General features: G+C 41.6%; 1 protein-coding gene across 2 annotated transcripts in view; it reads left to right on the forward strand.

Annotated features, from left to right (window-relative positions):
* Positions 1-12: 12 nt before the first annotated feature.
* The window catches only part of THOC2 (THO complex subunit 2), a 50,320-nt gene continuing 26,465 nt past the window's right edge, over positions 13-23,867 (forward strand). For both annotated transcript variants that reach the window (XM_087941087.1, XM_026702917.2), the window contains exons 1-15: positions 13-219; positions 7,419-7,462; positions 7,650-7,741; positions 11,406-11,457; positions 12,216-12,286; positions 12,422-12,543; positions 13,092-13,225; positions 13,608-13,774; positions 14,716-14,808; positions 16,089-16,244; positions 17,577-17,749; positions 18,347-18,542; positions 21,550-21,591; positions 22,429-22,559; positions 23,161-23,262. In XM_087941087.1, coding sequence (XP_087797213.1) covers positions 131-219; positions 7,419-7,462; positions 7,650-7,741; positions 11,406-11,457; positions 12,216-12,286; positions 12,422-12,543; positions 13,092-13,225; positions 13,608-13,774; positions 14,716-14,808; positions 16,089-16,244; positions 17,577-17,749; positions 18,347-18,542; positions 21,550-21,591; positions 22,429-22,559; positions 23,161-23,262 — 1,664 coding nt within the window. In that variant the 5' untranslated portion in view covers positions 13-130. The remainder of the gene's footprint in view (positions 220-7,418; positions 7,463-7,649; positions 7,742-11,405; positions 11,458-12,215; positions 12,287-12,421; positions 12,544-13,091; positions 13,226-13,607; positions 13,775-14,715; positions 14,809-16,088; positions 16,245-17,576; positions 17,750-18,346; positions 18,543-21,549; positions 21,592-22,428; positions 22,560-23,160; positions 23,263-23,867) is intronic.

Here is a 23,867-nt window from a genome sequence, read left to right on the forward strand (position 1 = left end):
TTCCGGCGCGCTGCGGGGCTCGCCTTCCCGGCATGCCTCGCGCGGCCGTTCTCCGCCGTCCCCTCTGACCTCGCAGGGCCCGTCGTCGTTCTCGCATCCGGGCTCTTCTCCGCGCCACACGGGGAAGAAGATGGCGGCGGCGATGATGGCGACCTCCGTGGCGGCGGCGCTCCCGGCCGAATGGATCCGCAACTGGGAGAAATCCGGCAAGAGCGAGTTGTGAGTTCGGGGAGGGGGAAGCGTCATGGGTGGGTGGGCCTCCAGGCGATCCCCTGCCCGCCTAGGCCGTCCGGTCGAGCTGAGCCCCCCCCCCCGCTTCATTGCCACGCCCCCTCCCGCTTTCAAGCCCCGGGCTCGAAGCCGCCTCCTCCCCTCCCCTCCCGCTTCCAGTGGGCGCCTTCCCGGCCGCTGGGACTACAACCCCCAGGATCCTCAGCCCGCCTTGCCCTTGGCTGTAATGGGGCAGGAATTCTGGGAGTCTCCACAGCCCGCCGGGAAGACAGTCCAGGCTGGGCCGTCCCAGAGGTTCCCTTCCATCCTTTTCCCAAGCCCTGGAATCGTCCCCCCCAACTGCCCCCTCCCCTTTCCTTTCTCTCCCCTCCCCACCAGCCCCACTGAGCATCCCATAGCTTTTTCTCTCTCACACACACATCTATCTCTCTGTATATCTCTCCCTTTTTAGATCCCATCTATCTACCTCTATGTCTGTCTGTCTGTCTGTCTCTCTCTCTCTCTCTCATCATCTCTCTCGCACTTATCTATATATCGTTATATCTCTCTCATTCATCTATATCTCATCTACCTTTCTCTCATCTATGTATCACCCCTCTCTCTCCATCTATATCTCTCTCGCACTTATCTATATATCTTTATCTCTCTCTCATTCATCTATCTCATCTATCTATTCTCATTTATATCTATATCTTTCTATACACATACATACATACATACATACATACATACATATCATCTCTCTCTTGCTGTTATCTATCTATATCTATCTTTATTTTTTTCTTATCCATCTATCTCTATCTTTCTCTCTCATCTGTCTCTTTTTCTTTTGCTCCTATCTATCTATATCTATCTTTCTCATCCATCTATCTATCTCTCATCTATCTATCTTTCTCATTTATATATCTACACAGAGAGAGAGAGAGAGATAAATACATACATACATACATACATACATACATACATACATAATTATCTATATATCTCTCCACCTTTCTCTCTCTCTCTCTCTCTCTCTCATTTATCTATCTATCTTTATATCTCTATCTCCTTTTTCCAGGGCTTCTCAAATATCTGTCACTTTGGGCTTCTTCTTAGCCTAATGGCATTTCAGCATTTGGGTTTGGCTAGTCTACAGAAAATAAGGACTTGGGGGGACATGATAAAGCAGTAATCCAATATTGGAGGGGCTGATGTTTTCCAAAGCATCAGAAGGCAAGAAAAAGAAGCAATGGATGGAAATTAATCAAGGAGAGAAGCAACCTGGAATTCAGGAGAAATTGCCTAACAGGGAGGACAATGAACCAGTGGAACGGCTTGCCACCAGAAGTTGTGGGTGCTTCATCACTGGAGGTTTATAAGAAGAGACTGGTCAGCCATCTATCTGAAATGGTTATTTGTCTCCTGCTTGAGCAGGGGGTTGGACTAGAAGACCTCCAAGGTCCCTTCCAACTCTGTTGTTCGGTTAATTAACCAGTGGAATAGCTTGTCACCCGAAGTCGTAGGTGCTCCATCACTGGAGGTTTTCAAGAAGAGTCTAGACAGTCACTTGTCTGAAATGGTATAGGAGCTCCTGCTTGAGTAGGGGGCTGGACTTGATGACCTCCAAGGTCCCTTCCGGCTCTATTCTGATTCTCCTGTCCAACTTTGACTTCTACTTCTTTGTACCTTTTCCAAGGTTCCTTCTTTTTCGTACATGGGAAAAAAAGAGAAAGGAAAGCAATGTATTGAAACCTCCTTAAGAAAATGAAGGGCTAATATAGGATTTCCCTCCTATTCTTTATCTCCCTTTAAATCTTTTCAGGGATGCTTTGTCTCATTCTCTTAATGTGATTCATAGATTTCAAGACTAATGGATTGTGTGTCTGTGTTAACTTAGCAGTGGAGTTAACAAAATCAGCTGGGTGCTCCAACACTGGAGGTTTTCGAGAAGGGATTGGACAACCATTTCATTGAACTATGGTATAGGGTTTCCTGTTTGAGGAAGGGGCTGGACTCGAAGACCCAAGGTCCCTTCCAACTCTTGTCTTTCTGTTAAATCCCTTAAATCAAGGTCATGAACTGGGGACAAGAACATCAGTAAAGGATTTTTTTTAAATCCAAAATGTTCTTACAAAGGCCAGCGAGGACTGTTTCTGGTGTGCAATATTGTCCTGTAAAACTTGCATTCTTTACATAGTATGGAGACTTTGTCCACGTATCTATTTTAATTTATTTTACTATATGCTATTGTCATGCAGAGCATTGCTCTTCAGCTGAGCACATGAGGAGTCACAACTAGCGACTGCTGATGTGCTCAAATCCCAGCTAGTTTCTATTTAACTGCAATATCTTTAAACCACCTTTCGCTGTTCATAGGAAACATACAGTAACTTTAGAAAAACATACCAGATAAATACAAGTATATTCCTGGTAGAATCCCAAAATAGAATCAAAGTGTAGTGTTATATACATTGATAGACTATATGTCAAATTCAGAATAATGGAACTATTTTTTCCATTTCCACTTACAAACAAGAAAAGTTAGCTGTCTCATTTTCTGAGATAATGAATCCCACAGTTTAATTCCGCCTGCCAAGAAAATCCTCTGAGAACACATCAGTTGTACTGCGTCTCACACAAAGCCAGGATTCTTAAGAAATTAAGACTTCGAACAAACAAGTAAATTTGAACACTCTCTTTTGCTTTTCCTCTTCATCATGTCTCCCTACAGTTGATCGATAGGCAAATCAGAAGTTCTGTAATATTTTCCTTTTACAGATCCCAAAATGTACATGTTAGTCAAGAACAATTCAAAGTAACTATAGTTTGTACGTAACAGTAACATGCCATTGGTAATCATTTGGGTTATTTTAGCAGCTTTTATTGATATGGAAGAAACTAGTATGAATAATGAAGCAATGTACGCTCTCTCTTCAAATCACAATAAGCCTGGCTTCTTTACACTCCTACTGTAATGTTAACAGTGATTTCCCAGATGGAAAGATGCATTAAATAATACGGTCTTTTTTGTTTCCAAAGGGAGGCATCAAAAGTACATGTGGATTAGAAAACACATCAAGCATACATGTAAACAGAGGGCAAATCCTGGTGTATTTTCTAGTAACAGTGTTGTTCTTGAGCAATCTTTGGTTAGTCGCTTTAAAAACATGGACTGGTCACTGACTTGCCACTTGGTTATATTTCTGATCCCTCTGAATTTACAAGAACATTTAATTTTATGTGACAAGGTTTAGACCAGAAAGTAAAGCTGTGGAAACTGTTTTAATACGCACATATTTCTGCAGGAGAACATTTATAAATAGGGTTGAGCTGGATAAGGGAACATTGGCTTGTTTATGTAACTTATCCGTGCACAAACACAACAGTTGGTATTCCCCAAGTGCCCCTTATTATCAACTCTCCAGGTGTGCTGTGTTATTTGTCCTCTTAACTTGGGATGCCAATTTAAGATCCAGCGTGCGCCCACTTTAAAACACGTTCATTTGCGGAAAAGAATATTGTGACTGATACGGAAGTTAAGATGCAGAGTGCTGGCATCCAGATTCAGTGCAGCTAATGCAGATTAATGCTGGAAAATTGCATTTTAAACTGACGAGTATAATTCCAGTAAGGAACATGCTGCAATTATTTACAATCCCTGGATAGAGGAATTAATAGAGAGGTTTCAAAATTTTCTCAGTTCACGGCAGGCTTGGTTTCTTCCTGGTGGTGGTACAGTTTCTCCGAGGTGTAACAGCACAGCTCGGGAACTCCGAGATGTAACAGAACCATGAATTCATCAAGACACCATGGAACGTTTTACATTTTTGAAGGAAGCATAGTGATATTAGGCTAGTAATTGGTGAGGTATACAACAGATGTTCAATGTTGCTGCACTTCCTTTGAAAAATTAAAATAACCTGCGGAAATCCAGAGTGACAGTTTGGGAAACATAGTTAAATGTTTGCTAAGAGCTGGGGTTTTCTTAAATCTAAAGCCCAGTAATTAAGATGAGCCATGTAATTTTAGGCCTGACTAGGTTATCTGATTTCTCCTCATTTTGAATTAATCAAAGGCTTTAAAAGAGTTGCCCAAATATATTCATTTTTGTTTAAAACGGCCTTCTCTTTAGCATAACCAGACCAGGGATGGCAAATATATACTCCTTTTCACGCGATCATTAGAAATATTAAAAGTATTTGGTGAAGAATTGGTCCTGGTTTTTTTTTAAATATAGCCCTTAATTCTGATATTTTAAGTAGGTCCCCCTTAGAGGAAAACTGTATAATCTTGTGTATAATCTTCAAAGAGAACTAAGAGCAAAATTAAACCCATTCCATCATGAGTAAGGTATTAGGTTCCTAAAAGATTTGACACTAATGAAATATATAGTGCATATAACCTCCACTTTACAGGCTGGTAATCTCAAGGGTGTAGATTATCCCCAAGATTATTTTGCTTATATCATCTAATCCTTTGTTGGCAACTTTTAAAAGATGTGTAAATTTCAGCTCCCAAAAGTTGAGGGATGCTAGTTGAGGAATTCTGGGCGTTGAAATCCACACCTTTTAAAGTTGCCAGGTTGGAAGAATGCTGAATCACTTCATATTGTCGCAAATACAAGAAATCCTTTACTGTTTTTTTCTGGATCTTTTTTTAAGATCTTCTCACAAACTTAACAGAGTTCATCAGTTGCCGAGGCAGTTTTACAATGAAGGCATTTGTCCTTCCTTGTGTGCTGTTCTTGCACATTTCAGTTATCTGGAAAGAAGGGAAGACAGTAGAGAAGAACTAGTAGTAGATGGAAGTTGGGAAATTGAAATGGAAGGCATAATATTGATAAACATAAAGGATCCTATCATTTGAAAGTCCCAGATCCAACAGCCTCACAGTGCGAACTAACAGCCAAGAGGAATACACAATGGTAAACTCTTTTTTCACTTCAATATAGATGGTCCTCAGCTTACAACAGTCCATTGAATGACTGTTCAAAGATACGGTGGCACTGGAAAAAAAGTGACTTATATCTGTTTTCACACTTAGGACCCCAATGGGGATCCCAAGTTCACTTAATGGTGCAGTGATTCACTTAAGAACTATGGCAAGAAAGTTGTTAAGAAAAGATAAAATCGATGAGACGAGATAACCTTTATTGTCACTTTTTTCTGCGAACAACTTGGCACACATTAAAATTGAAATTCTGATGCCTGCTCTCAAAATTTATGTGTGTAGTATGTGTGTATATATGTATACACACACACAGAGAGAAAGACAAACACACACACAGACAAACACAATACAGAAGCCTGATGATGGCAGATGAGATTCTGCCAAAAAGTTGCTACAACTTTAAAAGCACAACTATAATGACGTGGGAAAATACCTGAACAAAGCTGAATAGCATACATGTGTGTGTGTGTGTGTATATGCATATATATATATGTGTGTGTATACATACACATATACATACAGTAGAACATCTGTTCATGAACATAATTCGTTCCATAACTTTGGTCGCAACCCGATTTGGTCATGACCCAAACCTAATTTTGGAAATTTGGCCAAAAAAAAATGGTGTGGAAGGGGAAATCGGCCGCGGGGGTGGAAATTGTGATTTTTTTGGTCGGAACCCAATTTGGTCATGGTCAGAAGCGTTTGTGACCAGAGATTCTACTGTATAGGGCAAAAATCAACTGTCTCAGTTAACAACATAAATTTTGGGCTCGATTGTCATTGTAAGTCGAGGACTACCTGTGAAATCAGTGGCCTTTTGTGTTCAATCATTGTATTCATCTGGTAGAAATTAGGGGTGGATCTTTTGTTGTTTGCGTCACATTAACAATAGCAAAACTTCAAAACAACTTCGGTCAGGCTCCACTTGTCTATCAAACGTTTCAAACTCCCTCATTTTTTTTCCATCCACCCTCTTTGCTAACTGATCTGTCAATTAATAGAACAGCTGTTTGCCTGGCTTAGATGACAGCTGTGAATATTGCCATAAGTCGTGACAGGCTATGATTAATAGCAGTTCCTCCATAAGTTTGCAATGACGCTCAGTTTTAATACCCTTTTTGTAGTACGTATTACAGTACAAAACCCAGACAGATGTTGATTTTATTTTAGTTTGTAGGAAAAGGTAAGATTTTATTTTGGTTTGTAGAAAAGGGGATCTAAAGATCGCTTTCTGTTAACAGAAAAATGCTTAGTCCATTTAGAAATGCTGCTTAAACACAAAATCACTTGATGTAAAACTTAAAAACAGGGTGAGTTTGTCTTTAAGATGTAATTTGCTTAGACACTGCTAGTAGATTCTTAGAATCTGTGAGAAACTGCCTGAGTTTCAAAATTTAGAAAAGAATCCATGGCTCTTCATAATTAGACCTTTGACTGTGTAGTGAAGTGTTAATTTCTGAACATCAGTTTGGATCCAAGAGTTCAAATTTGAGATGTTCTACTTGAAGGAAACGTAGTTCAGCCTTCAAAGCATCTAAGTACACAGATGTACCATTTGAATAAAAAAAAGGCTTTTAAAAGTACGTTGTCCGAATCAAAAGGTCCAATATGAAAATGTAACTTAAAATGTAATCATTAAAGCTTAAATCTAAAATTTAGCAATTCTCCCAGTGTTTAGGTTTTTATAACGTTCTCTAATCAGGAGGGTTTTCCTGCTGGCAAAGTTGTAATTAAAAAAACTCCACAAAAGTTGTATTCCCTTAAAAACGAAATCAGGTTTTGATGGCATCTAAAAAAGTATCTCCAGTACATATCCAGAGTCTCTCATTCTGCTATAATAATTAAAATTAACCTAAATTGTCCATTAGCATTAAAGCTCTATGTCATCTTTTCAAAATATTCATAATGTATATTAAAGAGTAAACATTCCAGTTGTGTGTAACAATAGGTACAGTTCTATTTTCTTTTAAACATTTCCTGGGTCTGAATGTATTTATTACAAAGGTAGGTGTTTGAATGACTTACAGACCATAATAATGCAATGGCCTAGCGTACTATGACCTTTAATCAGCCACAAACAGGTAGCTGGTTAATGGCATCCTATTGCAGGAAATTGACCTCATTGTTTTCCTTTTGATTTGTCCCCAGTGTTTGATTGAACATCAAAATGTTGTGAATAGCCACGAGAATAGATTTCACTCGGCAAATCCTTCATCGATTCTGGATGCTAAACAATGTTCCTTCCCTTTCAGCTTGCAGCTGTGCCGCGTTCTTTCGGAAAATGCAACTTTTAGAGGTGAGCCTTGGGGTTTTCAGAACTGAGGTCAAACTAAAAAACCTGACGGTTATGTACTGTTCCATAACATAATAATTAGAAATAACTTACATCGATAAAATACGATGCTGCCTTAAAATATGTCTCAGTAATATTATTTTGAATATATTACATTAGTCAGCCAGTCCCTCTTTGTCTTGTCTTCCAGGTGTCCAACAGGTTCTCTATGAGCTTGCGTATCACGTTGTCAAAGGAAATCTAAAGCATGACCAAGCATCAAATGTTCTTAATGATATTATAGTAAGTATTATTTTGTACTGAGGCAACTGTCTTTAGCAATAGCAATTGCACTTAGACTTATATATCACTTTACAGTGCTTTACAGCCCTCTCTAAGCGGTTTACAGAGTCAGCCTATTCCTTTCAACAATCTGGGTCCTCATTTTACCCACCTCAGAAGGATGGAAGGCTGAGTCAACCTTGAGCTGGTCAGGATCGAACTCCTGGCAGTGAGCAGAGTCATAACTATGGCACCCCCAGGGCTCCTCATAACAATAGCACTTAGACTTATATACCACTTCATAATGTTTTATCGTCTTCTCTAAGCGGTTTACAGAGTCAGCTTATTGCCTCCAACAATCTGGCTCCTCATTTTACCGACCTGGGAAGGACGGAAGGCTGAGTCAACCTTGAGCGGGGTGAGATTCGAACTGCCAAATTGCAGGCAGGAGTAGCCTGCAGTACTGCACTCTTTAACTATTGCACCACCACAGCTCTTACACTCCAATTTAGTGGGAATTGTAGGCGTGGTGGATCAGCGGCTTCATGACGCCAGAGATGGTCTTTTTGCTCCAGCAGTTCGAGTCATAGCGCAGCGTGGCGGGATGAGCTCCCGTCTTTTGCCTCCGCTTCCGCCCATCTAGCAATTCAAAAACATGTTCCACGCGAGGAGATAAATAGGTACCACTTCGTTGGGGGTGACAAACGACACTTCGTGTGGACAGTTAGAAGAACCCTGCTGGTGCTTCACCTTCCTGGTTGCAAAACATATTTGTGAGGTGGCTTTGGTGGAGGAAAAGGATCCCAGATAATGTGGCAGGAATCCCACTCTGCTTTCTCTCTGGAGTGGAGGTAGCTTGACCCCCTCTGGCGACACCTTGGGAAGCACCCAAGCATGAACCAAACAGAGCTATCCCTCTTAGGCCACCAAACTGCTACTTTGCATTAGTATTGTAGCCTCCTGGCTAATGTAACATTCCTCCTCCAGTCATGTTAGCTCAGGAATTCTGGGAGTTGAAGCCCACCAGTCTTAAAGCTGCCAAGTTTGAAGACTATCTATCTATCTATCTATCTATCTATCTATCCATCCTCCCTCTCTCTCTCCATTTCTCTCTGTCCCCCGCCCCTTCTGTCTAACTCTATCTATTCTACCACTTTTTCTCTATTCTAGGGGTCTTCAAATTTGACAGCTTTGAGACTTGTGGACTTCAACTCCCAGAATTCCTCCTCCAGTCATGTTAGCTCAGGAATTCTGGGAGTTGAAGTTCACCAGTCTTAAAGCTGCCAAGTTTGAAGACCCTTGACTTAATCAGTGCAGCAAGAAAAGTTGTAAAAAAGAAGAGGGCAAAACTCCTTGGACCAATTTCTCACTGAGCCACCTAAATTCAAGGCTCCATTGTGGACCTAAGTCAAGGACTTCCTGTCTTTGCAAGTTTTCCCATATTTTAAGAACAACATCCTAACCCTATAAGGATGCTTTAGCTTTGGTGGCAAGCAAACTACGGGGAAAGAAAAACCTTACAGTGCCAAAGTCCATTTTAAAAGTCGAGAAGAAAAGCGAACACTGGAAAAAAAAGGAAGTTCTTTGGTCATTCTTCTTTCAAGACGGCTGGAGCGAAAAGCTGCAAGGGAGAAGACTGGATGGTTGACCTATTAATTTCAAGCCTTAGAAGCTGTTACTGATTCGTGTCCATTTTGACATTACATTGTTTCAGCTTTGGGGACTTGGAAAGCCGCCGTGTGGCTTATGATTAACGCTTCAAAATCTGCCCATGAATGACGCGGCCGCTGCTCTTAGGCTCCAAATCGGAGCAGTTGGAAAATCAGCCCTACTCAAGGAAAGAACACGTTGAAGGGCTCCTGATTTTAGCAAGCGGTAGTTCAAGACGCGATCATCTTCCATTTAACCACTGAAGTCAAGTTTTTTAATTCAACCAGCGTCGTGCCCTAAATTTAATAGGTTTGGCTTAAAGGTTAAAGGGCATTTTATTGACTTTGTAGGGTTGATGTTTCCTGGAGCAGCAGGTCACTCTTAAAACTCTTAAATCAGTTCATGTGCTAGAATGATTTGTAGCCATTATAGAATGGCTATTTGCCAACGTCCAGGTTAAGTCCTCGGACCTTACGACTGCAACTTGCACCCCAAATTTCTGTTGTCAAGGGAGACATTGGTTTAGTGAATTTTGCCCTGTTTTACGACCTTTCTTGCCACCGTTGTTCAGTGAATCACAGCGGTCGTGTCCACTTGTAAAACATTCCTCCACTTGTTTCCAAGTTGCCATAAGAAAGAGCAGGCGGGGGGAAGACTGGAGAAGCATACGGCAAATGAACTTAGAAGCACATTCCAACCTCAGCTTGAAAAAGATTGTAGCTCAGCTACTGGAGCTTTTGCCCGCAACAAACTGGCTGTGGAGGAAACTGGGGAAGGGCAAAGTCCGGCTGGGCAGAGTAGGGAAGAGGTAGAACAAGGGAGAGGTAGAACGAGGGAGAGGGAGTTCAGAGGAAGACCTAGGTCCACCCCCTCTTCATCCTAGGGCATGCAGGGAGGAAAGGAAAAGAGGGCAACCTGGGTTGCATGGCTTATGGGGGAGGAAGGGGCCTTGATTCCCTTCATTAGCTGCAGCTGAGAACACAATGTATTTAAAAAAGGCAAACCGTACAGCAAGCTGTTGGAAACAAACATGACTTTATCTTGTATCGTCGTGGCTTATCTGTGTTCTTAGTGTCTTCCCAACTGTGTGAGTTTTGCTGTGCTTTCAAGTCTGAAATTCCTTCTCCTGCCCTGTCAAGCTGATTACTTCAGTTTGGTTTGTTTGGACTTTAAGTTACAGTTTGCATGTACCTTGTTTTGGACTGAATTTTCTACAGTCAAAGGCTGTTCCTGGGAGAGTTTTTCTCCAGCCGAAGGTAACCTGGACACTGGGGGCAAAGTTGGAGATAATAAGAGGACTGTTATGGTTTATTTGACTGTGTTGCCTTTGTGCCAGGTCATCACAGAAGTTTGGCTCAAAGCTCATGATTTAATTAGGGTGATCGCTGGAATCCTGGCAGGTTGTTTGGTTAGTAAAGGGGTGGTTCCCCCATCGTCTTTGCTTGTCAGGAAGTCGTAAAAGGGGGATCACGTGATCCCAGGACCCTGCCACCATCATAACTATGAGTCAGTTGCCAAGCGCCTGAATTTTGATCACGTCACCGTGGGGAATGCTGCAATGGTTCTGTGAAAAACGGCCATAAGTCCCTTTTTTTGAGTGCCATAGTAACTTGGAACGGTCACTAAACGAACTGTTGTAAGTCGAAGACTACCTGTAGAAACTGGACAACCGTTTGACCAGGAAAGTATAAGCTCTCCTGCCTTGAGCAGGAGGGGTTGGACTAGAAGACCTCTGTTCTGACCTGGGCTTCCCAAAAGCACAAAGTCGACTCCTCGTCCTGATAAAACCTGGCCCCATCTCTGCCTCTGACGCATAGCCCTTGTAAGAGCCTTCCCCAGACTCCAGGAGTGGCCCGTGTTCCTCCGCAACCTCCTCGCTGTCTGAATCTGCCACCAGCTTCGCAGGCCGCTGGTGGGCTACAACAGCTTCCAAGGTCCCTTGCAGCCCTGGGATTATATGTTGACCTTAACTGCAGGCCCCGATCAAAGTTTTTTTTTTTTTAATTGTTTCTCACCTAATAATTTCTTTTAACAGGAATTTCGGGATGATATGCCTTCCATTCTGGCTGATGTATTCTGCATATTAGGTGGGTCTCCTTCCTTTAATTTTCTCAGTGTAGCTTCTTTTAACCGTTTCAAGGAAGAATCGATAGGAAAGACCTGAGTGATTCGTTTTGAAAGGCCACCTATTAAAGGGTTTGCTCAAAAGTATCGTTGCCGTCATAAAGGCTGAGGATTGCAAAAAGAAATTTTAGCCCTTGACAGAGGATATAATGAAGGCTGAAGAAGCGCACGCATATTTAGGAAGAAAAAATATATAGGATCCCAGTGAACGCTCAGTAGCCAATGGATAATTTTCCATATTCATCATGCTAGCTAATTTTATGTATGCATGTCATCGCCATCTTATAACAACCCCATAATCCCTTGCGGGGTGGAGTCTGGGCAACTGAATGGAGCTAGCAGAGTGTTTGAATGGCCGGATGCCCTCCCTGTTGCCAATATGGAGTTTTGTTCAGCAGATATACTCTCAGTGTGTCCAGAGAGAGAAATATCTTCCTCGCAGCCTCCTGATTGTGACGTGAGAGGCCACCGCACCACTCCAATTTTATGTATGCATGTATTATGTATAATTTTTAATCACCAAAATGGTCAGTCCAGTATGTAAATTCCACAACACAGTCTTATAAGGTAGTCCCAGGCACCAACGGCTGGCCGGGGAATTCTGGGAGTTGAAATTCACAGGTCATAAATATCACCAAGGTTGGATACCGCTGAATTAGACTGCGAGTTTCGTGAAAAATACGAGCCGTTAACAATCGGATGCCGTTTGTTGGTTTTGTAGATATCGAAACCAGTTGTTTAGAAGAAAAGAACAAAAGAGACCAATTTATGCAGTTGGTGTTGGCTTGCTTGGTGAGTTACTCTTTATTTGCTTTTAAAACTTAATTTAAGGAGGAAGAAAACCCCAGAAAGGGGTTCGTCCTTATGGAAAGATAACATAACATCAGATCCAGTTGTAGGTAAAACTCATGTTCCCTTTCTTTACAGAACCTGGTTTCCGATACTATATTGAAAGAGCGTCTGGACCCAGAAACTCTGGAATCATTAGGGCTTATCAAGCAGTCGCAGCAGTTTAATCAGAAATCTGTGAAAATAAAGACAAAACTTTTGTAAGTATGTCGTTAACGTTTTGCAAAACTCCCGTCTCTTTTAATGTTCCTGAAATCCCTCAAGACCTAGCTGTGTCATCAGTCTGGGGAGGTGGGTCTCAGAGGATCCCTGAGTTTTGAGATAAGCCCCTTATTTCAATTAACTTTTATTTATTTATTGAATTTACATTGTCACCTATTTGCCCATGGTGACTCGAGGCGACTTACAGAATGTAAAACCATATTTAAATTTAAAAAATACAATAAAAAGTAACAAAAAATGAAATAAATTAATAAAGTACAATAGAACAAAACCTGGGGGAAAAATAAATAAAAAATCACCCCCCAACTCCCACCTACCTCCCATATCCTCTCTTATGCCTTGTGCTTTTTTAAATATTCTTTTAAAATCACAATTATTATTTTTTTAAAGAGTTATTGTTTATAGTGACATTTTTTTGAGATGGGCGCCCCTATAAATTCATTAAGCAAATAAGGCAGAAAATTACCAGTTTATTACAACTTCTACTTTTCTTTCATGCTTCCTTTGTTCATTTGTTGAATTGTAGTTATAAGCAACAGAAATTTAATTTATTAAGAGAAGAGAATGAAGGCTATGCAAAACTGATTGCTGAACTGGGACAAGATTTATCTGGAAATATCACTAGTGAATTGATCCTAGAAAATATTAAATCTTTAATAGGTAAGTCATGTTTACTGAGTCAAATTCTCTAGTTGTAGTTTTCTCTAGATTACTGTATATTTTAGATTTACTATATTTTGAGTTTTCTATTCCATTCCATTTCATTCCAATTTTCTAACATTCTATCCCATCCCATTCCAATCCATTTCATATTCTATTTTATGTTTTATTCTACTCTACTCTGTTCATGTCTCCCAAGTCTCCATTCTCACACTTTCCTCTATATTTTACAGTTTCCCAGGTTAAAAAAAATATACCTGATATTAATGACGATTGAGGATATTTGATAAATTAATGTTTAGAGGACCATACTTTCTTAAGCTTGTCTGTTTAGTTGTCTTGAGCAAAAGTAATGTTTTTATAACTCCCTTTTGTTTAATAGGATGTTTTAACCTGGATCCTAACCGAGTGTTGGATATTATCTTGGAAGTCTATGAATGTCGACCAGAATACGATGAATTTTTTGTACCTTTGATAGAGTCGTATATGTATATGTGTGAACCTCAAACACTCTGCCATATACTTGGATTCAAATTCAAGTTTTATCAGGTACCACAGAAGTTCACGGCTTAAAATCCTTCCATTATCTCAGTGATTTATTGTTTGCTATGAAATGCAGATAGTTGTCAATTTATTACCTCAATTAAGGCCAGCCATTCACCTGGCCCAATTCTGAATAGGCCATGACCCAGTAGTGGCCCAGGAATTGGGGACCCCTGACTTAACCTTTAAAACGGTGATTGCCAAGCAATGGGCTGGGCACCACTGGTGGTCCGCGAGAAAATTTTGGTAGTCCGCAGAGAAATGTCACCCCCAAAGCATCCCCCAAGTAATTAATCCAGGAACACAAGGCTGTGCCGCCCACATGGCCCAAGGGAATACAAGGCTTGCGTCGCTTGCATTGCGAACGACACGAGGTAGTGAGGGAAGGGGGAAAAGGCTGGAGGGGGAACTTGCCCCAGGTGCTTCGCTTGGCCACCGGGCTGTTTCTTTCCACTCCTTTCTTCCTCTGCTTTTGGCTGCACACAAGGAAAGCAGCAAAAATCTTTCTTTCTCTCCCCCAAACTCCGCCAGAAATGAGTCTTTGGGACCCTGCAAGGCCTCCTGCTCCAAGAGGCTCATGTCTGGCAGAGTTTGGGGGAAGAGAAAGAAAGACTTCTGCTGCATCTGCTGCTTTCCTTGCATGAAGCCAAAAGTCTCTCTCTCTCTCTCCCCCTGAAAACAGAGCTGGAGATGGTATCCTGCGATTCCAAATAAAGAATGACCGATCAGTAGAAAAACGGGGTGGAGAATTTACCTGCAGACTTTTGGGGGGATTTTCCCAGGGTCTCTGGTCCGCGGGATTTAAAATTATGAGTTTGGTGGTCCCTGAGGTCCAAAAGGTTGGCGACCCCTGCTTTAAAAAAACTATTAATGAAAGCCAATAGTCGTGATCTTAGTAATATAACTATCCTAAAACTATCCTAAAAGAAATATATATTTCTTTCCAGGAACCAAATGGAGAGACTCCAGTTTCTTTGTATAGAGTCGCTGCAATTCTTTTGCAACATAACTTAATAGATCTGGAAGATCTTTATGTGCACGTAAGTTATTTATTTTGCATTTAACAACAAAATACATGTTCTGTTAAGTGCAGAAGATAAATTTCTCCCAAAGAGGGGGCTTTTTTCTCTTAATCCATGATTTATGGGCATATTTACAGTTTCAGTAAAGGATGAGCACCCTCTCATATTTAGGAAAGAAATCTGAAAATTGTAACATTTCTTTTACTGCTTAATACCTCTCCTGTGATATGCACATAGTGAATGAATATTGATTAGGATTGACGGTGACACAGTGGTACTATCGGTATGGATTTGGACGGTTATTTGGGTGAGATGAACGGGAGATAGAGATCAGATGAATATAAATCAATAGATACTTATTGGGAGAGGTCTTCTCCATTACATTTGCCACTCCAAGGTTGGAGAAGGATGGATCTAAATGTTGTGGCCTTCCAGCAGCCAGCAGAGCTGGCAGCAGATTCAGACAGTGAGGAAGTTGAGGAGGAATATGGGCCAGTCCTGGAATCTGGGGAAGGCTCGGATGAGTGCTCTGCTTCGGAGGCAGAGAAGGGGCCAAGGCCGTCTGACAGTTATCAGCTGCTTTTGGAGTCAGAGATCAGTGGGGAAGAAGAACAGCTAGAGCCTGTTCCCAATGTGCACATGCACAGAGCTGCTAGGAGAAGGGAACAGTTAAGGAACTAGGGTCAGCTCGGGAGTAAAGCCACAAATGGATGGTGAATGGCCCCTCCCATAGGGAATAAAAGAGGAGTGGGATTTTTCAGGAGACAGTTAGTTAATTTAGGTGAAAATCTGTTCCTGCATTCTTACCACAAGTATTGTCTGCTGCTGTGTGGCATCTGAAAAGATATGGGCCTGGCAACTCTCCAAGCCTGATAAAGGTCGGTAATTGTGAAATCTCTTGAAAGACTGTTGGCCGTGACTTTGCTGGAGAGGAATTCACTGTAAACAAAATAAAAGGGGTTTTATTGGGATGAAGAGTCGCCTTCGTGCTGTTGGGGAAGCCTTGGTCAGAACGCTAAATCTCTATTATTCCAGATAAAGTAGTACCTCAGTACTCAGCACCAATTATGATGAGTAGGAAACGATTTTTTTTTCCCCATAAGGAATAATGTAGAGTCATAAGGCAGCCAACATGAACAAAGTTCTAGCTTGTGCGTTGAGTAGCAAACAAACCATGAGCATGGGGACCAAATGTTCAGGTCAAAAGGCATTGAGTACCAAACTTGACGAGTTTCAACGTCTATTGAGTTCCATCATGTTTATCAGTATGCGAAAGGTAATCAGGTTTGCCTCTCTAGCTCCTGCCATCCGACCACACTATCCTCGAAGAACACAGATGGGAAATCGGGGAGGCGAAGCAAATTGTAAGGAAACTTACCATGGTTGTGCTCTCTTCCGAAAAGACGGAAGAGAAAGAGAAAGAAAAGGAGAAGGAAGAGGAGAAAATGGAAAAGGTGAGTTGCAGCCGCGCAGGTTCCCTCCCGTGAAATCCGATCAGAGGCGCTAATCAGGCATATACGGTTAGCTGGAATTTTCCTCCTACGCGATCGAGCAGTCTGGCAACTCTTTTAACAAGCCATGATTAAACCACAGTTCTGGTGGGAATCAGTTTTTGCTTTGACTTGCAGAGAAGATGTAGATGATGGGAAAGGAATCTTCTCTATTTTTGCCCCACGCAGAAACACGATGTCAGGATTCCAGCAATCGCCCTAATTAAATCATGATTCTCAAGCCAAACTTCAAGAAACTTCCAAGGATTCATTAGAAGCGACATACTGGCACTGCCCTGTATGAAGCCAACTCTGGCATAGGTCATTTACAGTCCCCTGTGACCCTGTTTCCCCACCCCTGGGTGTGTCATAAATCAGATTCTCCAACTTCACGGGCTGGGTGTCATCAATCACATTCTCCAATTAAATATATTCACGGGCAAAAGCTCTGGTAGTTTAGTTACAATCTTTTAAAGATAAGAGTTGGAATGTACTTTTGTTTGCTGCACTTCTCTTCCAAATTTCCTTCCTCCTCCCCTTTTTTATGGCAACTACTAAAACAGACATAGGAATGTTTTATGAGTTGACACACAAACTGAATATAAGATATTTCTGGTCCTGACAGAGCTGGACTCAATCTCTTATACTAGGCTGCCAAAGTCTATACAGCTTCTTACAACTTATTCATTTAGTGGCCGAAGTTACAACGGCGCTGAAAAAAGGGGACTTAATGACCATTTTTCACACTTACGACCTTTGTAGCATCCCCCACAGTCACAAGATCAAAATTTAAGATGCTTGGCGACCGATTCATATTTATGATGGTTCCAGTGTTTCCTGGAGTTGTGTGATTCCCTTTTGGGACCTCCTGACACGCAAAGTCAACAGGGAAAGCTAGGTGCACTGATTGACCGTGTTCCTGGCTGACCAATTGCAGCGATTCACTTAGCAACAGTGGCGAGAAAGGTCGCAGAATGGGGCAAAGTGTCTCGTTTACCAACAGAAATTTCTGGCTCAGTTGTGCCTGTTAAGTCGAGGATTCCCTGTCTTTCAGGAACTGTATGTTTTTATGCATACGTACATATAATATATAATATATAAATATATATTAAAAACAGATCACTTCAGCTGTAATGTTGAAGAATAGAAAAACTATAATTAATATGCAGGTATTTTTGAAAACAAAAAAAATATTTCTATGGTCGTTTTAGAGTTGCCAATAGTCTTGGGAGAAACTAAACTTCCGTTCTTTAAAAAAAAAAATTTACTTTGCTTGGTTATTATTATTTTTTTCAGCCACCCGATAACCAGAAACTGGGTTTATTAGAAGCCATGTTAAAAATCGGTGATTGGCAGCATGCGCAGAGCATCATGGACCAGATGCCTCCATTTTACGCCACTTCACACAAACCCATCGCCCTCGCTCTTTGCCAGCTTCTCCACGTGATGATTGAGCCTCTCTATCGAAGGTGAATGGGGTCTGCATGCCAGATAAATTGATTAAACAGGACGCGCTGGGCGTACCTTCACGAACGGTGTAATTTTTAGGCTTCCTTGATTGAAACTTCCTTGGCTTTAGAATTTGTGGCGGAGTTTTTATCTCTCAAACCAGGGGTGTCAAACTCGATTGCATTGAGGGCCGCATCCGCATTTTAAAAAGCTAAAACTTATCTTCAACTGCAGCTGAAGAAAACAGCGAAAGTGCGGCAAACCACTCTTGTTGCGCATATCATCCGTGCTCTGACAAAAAGACATAGAGCACAGGAAAGCAGGGGCAGGCGGGCCCAAATGCTCATCGGAGCGAACTGGTTTGGAGCCAGATTCGGTTTAGGACGGTTTGTCGGAACAAAGGGTTTGCCCGAACCAGGAGAACCCCACCCCTGTCCAGATCTAAGCATCCCGTGGGCTGGATGTTGCCCACGGGCCTTGAGTTTGACACCCCTGCCTCAAGCCTTTGCCTGGGAAAAGGGTTCTCTTATTGCCCCGTCCGACGCTTTCGGGAGAGACTCTTCCCCAAAACCTTACCTTCAAAGGATCGTTTGAAGAACTTCCCTTTCTCGTTTCAGAGTCGGCGTTCTCAAAGGTGCCAAAGGAGCCCCTATCCCCCCGCTGCAAAACAAGAGAGCCCCAAAGCCAGCAGAACATTTTGAAGACTTACGGAAAGAAGTGTTCAACATGCTTTGCTATCTCGGCCCGCATCTCTCCCACGATCCCATTCTCTTCGCAAAAGTTTTGCGTCTTGGGAAAGCCTTTATGAAAGAGGTAGGTGTCACAGTTCCGACCGACGGACCGAACTGAGCAAGCGCGGTCGAGACGGTCCAGTCTCTTTAGGCAAAACTTCGTTGAGTACATCATTTCACACTGGTTAAGGCCAAACCAACTCTAGCTAACACCCGCGCAATCCCATATAATTAAAAATACAGAATTCTCCCTATTAGTGCCGGTCACATTGTCCAATGGAATATCATGGTATTGTTATGGGAAAGTGTTTCTGAGGTTTTTTAGCCACCTGCTAAAGTGTCCTTGGCTCCCACAGTTTGCCTTCTTGATATCTGGAGCCTACATTCCACTTCATCCTTCCTTCCCCCCAGTCTGTTGGCAAGCTGAGAAACGAAAATAGCTGCAACAGCTTTCATCTTGACAGTAGGCCACCTTCCAGCTGTGACTTTCCTTGCCTGATGTATCCTTAAATGTACCTTCAGTGTCTTAGCAGCAGCATCCTTGAGTTACAACCATAAGGGAACCTGCCCATTATAGTCGTAAGTCATGACAGTTTTAAATCCATTGCTTCTTGTCCTGCCTTCAGGTGCTTTGGAGAATAAGTTGACCCCCTTTTCTTTGTGGCAACCCCAAGATATTGAAAGCCTACTATCACGTTACCCTAGTCCTACTTTTCATCAAACTAGACATCTTCAGTTCCAGCAACTGTTCTTTATATGTCTTAGCCTCCAGTCCCCTAATCATCTTTGTTGCTCTTCTCTGCACTCTTTCCAGAATCTCAGCACCTTTTTTGTTTTGTGGTGACCAAAACTGGATGCAGGATTCCAAGTGTGGCCTTACCAAGGCTTTAGAGAGTGGTATTAACACTTCCCGTGGTCTTGATTCTATCTCTTTCTCCATTAAGGTATCCATAAGACAGCTTACAGGTCTTATTCTTCCTTTCTGCTATTTTTCATGTTTAAAATTATCATCATCATCATCATTATTCATAAGCTGTTTCAAAAGGAAGCAGCTAAAGAGAAAACTGAGTTAACATAAGCCTTTGCTGTCTTAAATGGCTAGTTTAAACAGTGAATATTAAAACTGTAGAAGCAAGCTGATGTTTTTAATGCCCAATTCTCTCACGTTTCTTTGGGAATTCTGCTGCTAGTACAAGTAACGTTTAATAACGTGCTGTTGTCAGTCTAGTGTCAGGAAAATTATACTCTTCTTTAGACAGCAAAAATGCCCCATATAATTTCACTGTTAAATAGTTGACAGGCAGTTAGAGTGGATTCTGTGCAAAGTGCGGTGAAATTTATCTTCTAAACATCTGTTAATTAGATAAGCTCTTGTAAACCCAAGTCAGGATTTGGCAGGTTGCTGAGAGCTATCTCCAGATGTCTCGCAAAATAAAAATGCAGTGTAGGGTTGAAAGCTGATTTTGTTTCTTACTTCTCTGGTACCACATGTCTTAACTGTCTGCTCGTTTGTTGGAGACAAGGGGCTTATTGTCACATTTTCCTGATTTGCAGGTATCCCTGACTGCTCCTTGGGATAATGTGAATAAGCAGCCTTGAAGTTTACATTCTTCTTTTTTTTTTTCTGGGACAGTTATGAGGAACAAAAGAATTGCTTATTCAAAATCCTTTTATTCCCAATTTTCTCCCAAAAAGAACACAAACGGTTTGACCAAACTAATGAAAAGCAAGCTCAAATCACGGCTCAGTCTAGAACTAACGTTAGCTAGAAAAATTAATGTTCACTGGCGTAAACTCTTTTCCCCTCCATTTGCTGGGTTTAATACTTTGCTAAGTTCTTTCTGCTTTGCTCATGGTCTGGTTGCATTGCATTGCATTTCCTTTGTTCATACAAGAAGGATATCCTTCCAAGCAGGTTCTTTCCGGTTCATTATGGACCATTTCAACCACTCTGGAGGTCCTAAGCTTAAAACACGCTATTCAAGGTTGGAAGCTAGGTTGCAAAACTCAGTTAGCCAACATCATTGTGTGTTTTCTTGCAGCCATTTTTGGAAAGGGGAAGCAGATGATGTATAGGTGCAAAAGTACGCTTAGTAATGCTACAGGGTTTCCTGCTTGAGCAGAGGGCTGGACTAGAGGATCTTCAACGTCCCTTCCAACTACATAGAGTTCGGTGTTTAAGTGCGAGTTAGACCATTTCACAGAATAATAGAGTTGGAAGGGACGTTGAAGATCCTCTAGTCCAGCCCTCTGCTCAAGCAGGAAACGCTGTAGCATTCCAAACAAATTGTTGTCCAGTCTTTTCTTAAAAACCTCCAGCAATGGAGCACCCACAATTTCTGAAGGCAATCCATTCCACATTCTCACTGTCAGGAAATTTCTCCTTAGTTCTAAGTTGCTTCTCTCCTTGATTAGTTTCCACCCGTTGCTTCTTGTCCTGCCCTCTGGTGCTTTGGAGAAGATCTTGACTCCATCTTCTTTGGGGCAGCCCCTGAAATACTGGAACATGCTATCATGTCACCCCTAGTTCTCCTTTTCATTAAACCAGACATGCCCAGTTCCGGTAACGGTTCTTCATATGTTTTCTCCTCCAGCCTCCTAATCATCTTTGTTGCTCTTCTCTGCCCTCTTTCCAAAGTTTCAACATCTTTTTCTTTTTAATAATGTGACCCCAAACCACCTCTAATCTTGTGAACTCAATAAGAGTTTCTTCCTAATTTTTTTCCTTGGCAGGTTTAACCAAGGTGGAAAAGAGATGTCATCACGAATGCCACCAACTTAACAAGCATTTGAGGATTTAAAATGAGGGTTGGGAGTTTTCTAACTGTTGACATACAGAGTAATTTGTGAGAGTTGTTGTAACCAACTCGGGTTGGAGATCCCTAGTTTGAGTTCTCCTCCTGCACGCCACACCCCATTCTTTCCCTTTCAGAGGTCCAAAAAATTCAATCCCGCCATGATTCTTCTGACTCAGATGTTTCCCTCTGAAACTTGGAAGAGGAAAAGTTTTTCATTAACATGCTTAGGATTGTCTCTTTGGTCTTAAGCCATGACATCTTTGCAGTTAACCTATCTTCTTTTTCCTGTAGTACCAGTTGGATGGAAACAAACAAGAGGACCGAGAGAAAATGGTTGGTTCTTTTTTTTAAAAAAAGAAAAATCTTCCTTAACAGACCTTGTAATATTTGATGCAAGATAGAACTAACAGTCACTTATCCAGTGACACTTACTCGTTGTTGGCTGACATAGGCTTTGTACAAGCAACACCCCATAGGGTTGACTCTTATCGCCTGCCATTCTAGTCATCTTCACAACTTCTAGGATGTGAAGGTGTAGACTCTTAACAAATAATGTTTTATAGTCTGTCTCTCTGTCTAGTGCAGGGGTAAAAAAGTCTTGTGCTTTTGTAAAGGATCGATTTCCTTTTATGGAATTGAGAAAGGAATTCTCCCAACAGATCAGAGGTTACTTGACTGTGAAATAAACCTGATTTTAGGGAAGGGAGAAGTTGAAAAATGTTAAGGCCTTCTATTCTTGGACTTTCTCTGTGCACCTCCTAAAAATCAGTTCTGATTGTCTACACCAAGGATCTTCAAACTTGGCAAGTTTAAGACTTGTGGACTTCAACTCCCAGAATTCCCGAACTAACATGGCTGGAGGAGGAGTTCTGGGAGTTGAAGTCCACAAGTTTGAAGACCCCTGGTCTACAGTATTACTCGAGAATGCTTATACATCCTATTTCAGTATTAGCGTTGTTAGAATACCAAAGATGATTTCTAAACCCAGGGGTTAGCAAGCTGCAAATTTCTCTTTACTAAGAAGCTCCAATTCATTGCAATTTTGTCATACTGTTTTGTGAAGGGGGCGCAGGGTCTTCTAATCTTGTGGATTTGATTGCAATTGCTCCCTAGAGGACCCCGCATTACTAAATTTTGGGGTTTTCCCCCCGTCTCTTCCCGCTTCCCCAGGAGATACTATTCAGCTGCTTGCTGAGTATCACTGACCAGGTCCTGCTTCCTTCTCTTTCCCTGATGGACTGTAACGCGTGCATGTCTGAGGAACTCTGGGGGATGTTTAAAACATTTCCATACCAGCACCGGTGAGTAATTGCCTACCGTGTTTGCCTGAAAATGCGACCTACCCCGAAAGTAAGTCCTAGCTTGATTTTTACACGCGTGGCCAATATAAGCTCTACCCCCCAAAATAAGCCCTAATCAAGACCCTGCCCACTCCAGGGTGCGCGGGTAAAAATTAAGCTAAGGTGGAGATAGGGGTGAGTGGAGCCACACCCTACTGCTTACTTTCAGACAGTTGCAGCCAGGCCTCACCCACCTGCCTCACTGGCCCATTTCTTCTGCAGCTGGCAAGGTTTTCCTGAAGGCCTCTATAGCTGATAACAAAGCTCAGGATCGATCCAGAGCTCTGTTATTGGCCGCAGAGGCCTTCAGGAAAGCCGTGCCAGCTGCAAAAAATGTTCCTGAAGGCCTCTGACAGCGAAAAGGAAGCTGGGGGCGCGACCCACGCAAGTGAGGTGAGTCAGTGGATGACATTGCCCCAGAATAAGACCTGGTGCCTTTTTGGGTGGCAAAAAAAATTAAGACAGTCTTATTTTCAGGGAAACACATTTTAATAATATTTCAGTGCTTTTAAAATAAAAAAATACGTAAATGGCTTCCTTTTCTCTCTGTGTCCTGTACTAGGTATCGTCTCTACGGCCAGTGGAAGAACGAAACATACAATAGCCATCCACTGCTAGTAAAAGTTAAAGCTCAGATAATCGACAGAGCCAAATATATAATGAAGTAAGTTCAATCTTTGTTTGAATAAGTATTGCTATTAAGTATGTGGAAAACCATACACTTTGAAATGGAATGTTCTGGATAAGTCTAGCATGGAATGTTCTGGAGAAATCCAGAACATTATATTAGTCCTCCAGATTATGCTGGGTACAGTTGGTCATGAGTACAGTTGGTCACTCAGTTTGCAAAAGTTAATTTCTTCACCTCAAGGCAGATGTTGGTGTCCTCATAAAGTTAATTTTGAACATATATATTCTTTTGCATCCTATATGATTCAGGAGAGATTATTCATAAGATGTATAGGATTGCTGACTAAATTGTATGACTAAGTTATATGACAAGAGTACCGCACTTATATTTCCTCAGATATAACATTGAGGAAAACTTCCTGTAGTCAGTGTGAAACTCAAGAATTGTTGTTTAAATAGTGCCAGCTTAAATAATAAAATAAAGGATGAATTAAAACCTGGTTAATTTTCTTCTGGATTAGAAAAAAAATCCATACTTGGCGTCTCACCAAAATAAGTAGGATTTCTTATTTTGATTTACACCCTTAAATTCAAGATAATTAATACATTATGCATGAAATGTGACCATACACGCAGTTT

Source organism: Pseudonaja textilis, chromosome 12, assembly GCF_049901715.1.
Source record: "Pseudonaja textilis isolate UNSWEBS1 chromosome 12, rPseTex1.2, whole genome shotgun sequence".
NCBI classification, from domain to species: Eukaryota; Metazoa; Chordata; class Lepidosauria; order Squamata; family Elapidae; genus Pseudonaja; species Pseudonaja textilis.